General features: G+C 34.1%; 1 protein-coding gene across 1 annotated transcript in view; it reads right to left on the bottom strand.

Moving 5' to 3' along the window:
• Positions 1-418: 418 nt before the first annotated feature.
• Positions 419-1,831, bottom strand: part of AAED1 (AhpC/TSA antioxidant enzyme domain containing 1) — a 15,216-nt gene continuing 13,803 nt past the window's right edge. The window contains exon 6 of the mRNA XM_011976015.1: positions 419-1,052. Within this exon, the coding sequence (XP_011831405.1) occupies positions 925-1,052 (128 nt within the window). The 3' untranslated portion in view covers positions 419-924. The remainder of the gene's footprint in view (positions 1,053-1,831) is intronic.

Here is a 1,831-nt window from a genome sequence, read left to right as displayed (position 1 = left end):
GCCTCCCAAAGTGCTGGGATTACAGGCTTGAGCCACCGCGCCCGGCCCCGACCATATTTTAAATACATATCTTAAATATCTAAAACAAATTTTTTCTCATAGCTCCCCCAACCCCCCAAAATCCTAGTGAAATGGATAGCAAGTATGTAGTTTGAGAAGGTGCTGTGGACACTGGCTATATATCAGATGTTTGGATTGCTACACCTCCTCTGAGTAAAGCAGTTAGGATGGAAAAGTGGACTGCAGCTTACATCATTTGCACTTTTGTGAAGGTTGTTATGTAGGCATAAAACTGTTGTACAATGTTTAAAGACCTTTTCCTGGCCCTACAATATTAATCATGCTCATTATGTAACAGTTGGGAAATACAGAAAAGTACAGAAAATAAAATAATAACACTGTAATCTTAACACAGAGATACCTACTGGCAACATTTCAGTGTTTATTGTCTTTTTCCTAAGCATACAAAAATACAAATATATACATATAAAAATGAAGTTACATTGTTGACAGAATTTGATATTTTGTCTTCTTCACTGAATACAATGGTCTTCTGCTGCTCTCCCATCCCTTTATATATTCATCAGAATTTACATTGCCAAAAAAATCTTTCATTGACTGACTATACCATAATGTAAAATAATTTAAATATTTATGATTTTATAGGTTTTATAGGTTTAAAGTTATATTTTGTATATTCATTTTTGTTATTTTGTATAAAATGTTAAAAGTTATAAAATGGAAGTATATATCACATTTTTGACAACTGATGCCTCCCAGCATGCAATTCAACTGGTTCAAGCCCCCTTTATGCTTCCCTAACTCCTCAAAGGCTGGGAAGGGACAGCAGGTTAGACACTGCACGAGGATATTGAAGGTCACATTCCAGAAGGTCCAGCTGAAAGTGACTGATTGCATTTTAAGTCACACATGGATAACTGAAGGTCTGTTTGTAAAGTTCACATGCTGAACTCCTACAAGCTGTAAAACAGAGTTGATAGGTTTGTGATCCAACCTATTCCTATCGCGGTGTATAAAATGGATGTTGTTACCTAGAAGAGAATAAGAATAAAAGGCTGAGGCATAGAAAGTATTATTCATCAGATTTACTGCTTACTAAAATCAAGGAAGCTTTTCAACCTTTAATTAGTCCAAAGGGAAAAATTAATTACCTGGCATGCATTATATTCTCTATATAATGCCATAATAATTTTTAATCATGGTAATAAAGTACGACAAGGATTATGGTTAAATAAGAGCGATACTTGATGTTTTATGAGATCCAAGGGGAAAGATTTTTAAATTATAACCTTCTGTTAGGTTTTATTAAATATAATTAAATAAAATGTCCTGTCGGATGGGCAGAATACAGAACTCCCATAGATATCAAGCTGGAAAATCACATCTGTTTCTTAAATCTAATAACAGAATAAATATAATAAGGGAATAAATCACTTCAAAAAATCCACTCCCAAATACTGATTTAACAGGCTATCTGTATTATAACCATAGCCCAAAAGAGGCTCCAAAATAAGGCCTGAAAAGACAGTCAGTTACAATACACTTAGATGTCCACAATCCTTACATCTGTTCAAATACAGATTTTATAATTTACAATCATCAATTTAAAATCAATCATTTAAAATCAAAATCTAGTTTGATTCTTGAACTCAAGACAAGAATTTTAACTTAAACCATTACATATAAGTATCATATGAGGCATGTTTTCTTTTTCTTTTTTTTTTTTTTTGAGACGGAGTCTCGCTCTGTCGCCCAGGCTGGAGTGCAGTGGCGCGATCTTGGCTCACTGCAAGCTCCACATCCCAGGTTC

The sequence above is a fragment of the Mandrillus leucophaeus genome, unplaced genomic scaffold (assembly GCF_000951045.1).
Source record: "Mandrillus leucophaeus isolate KB7577 unplaced genomic scaffold, Mleu.le_1.0 Scaffold161, whole genome shotgun sequence".
NCBI classification, from domain to species: Eukaryota; Metazoa; Chordata; class Mammalia; order Primates; family Cercopithecidae; genus Mandrillus; species Mandrillus leucophaeus.
Note: the sequence above shows the minus strand (reverse complement) of the source record. Positions and strands in the feature narration are given on the sequence as shown.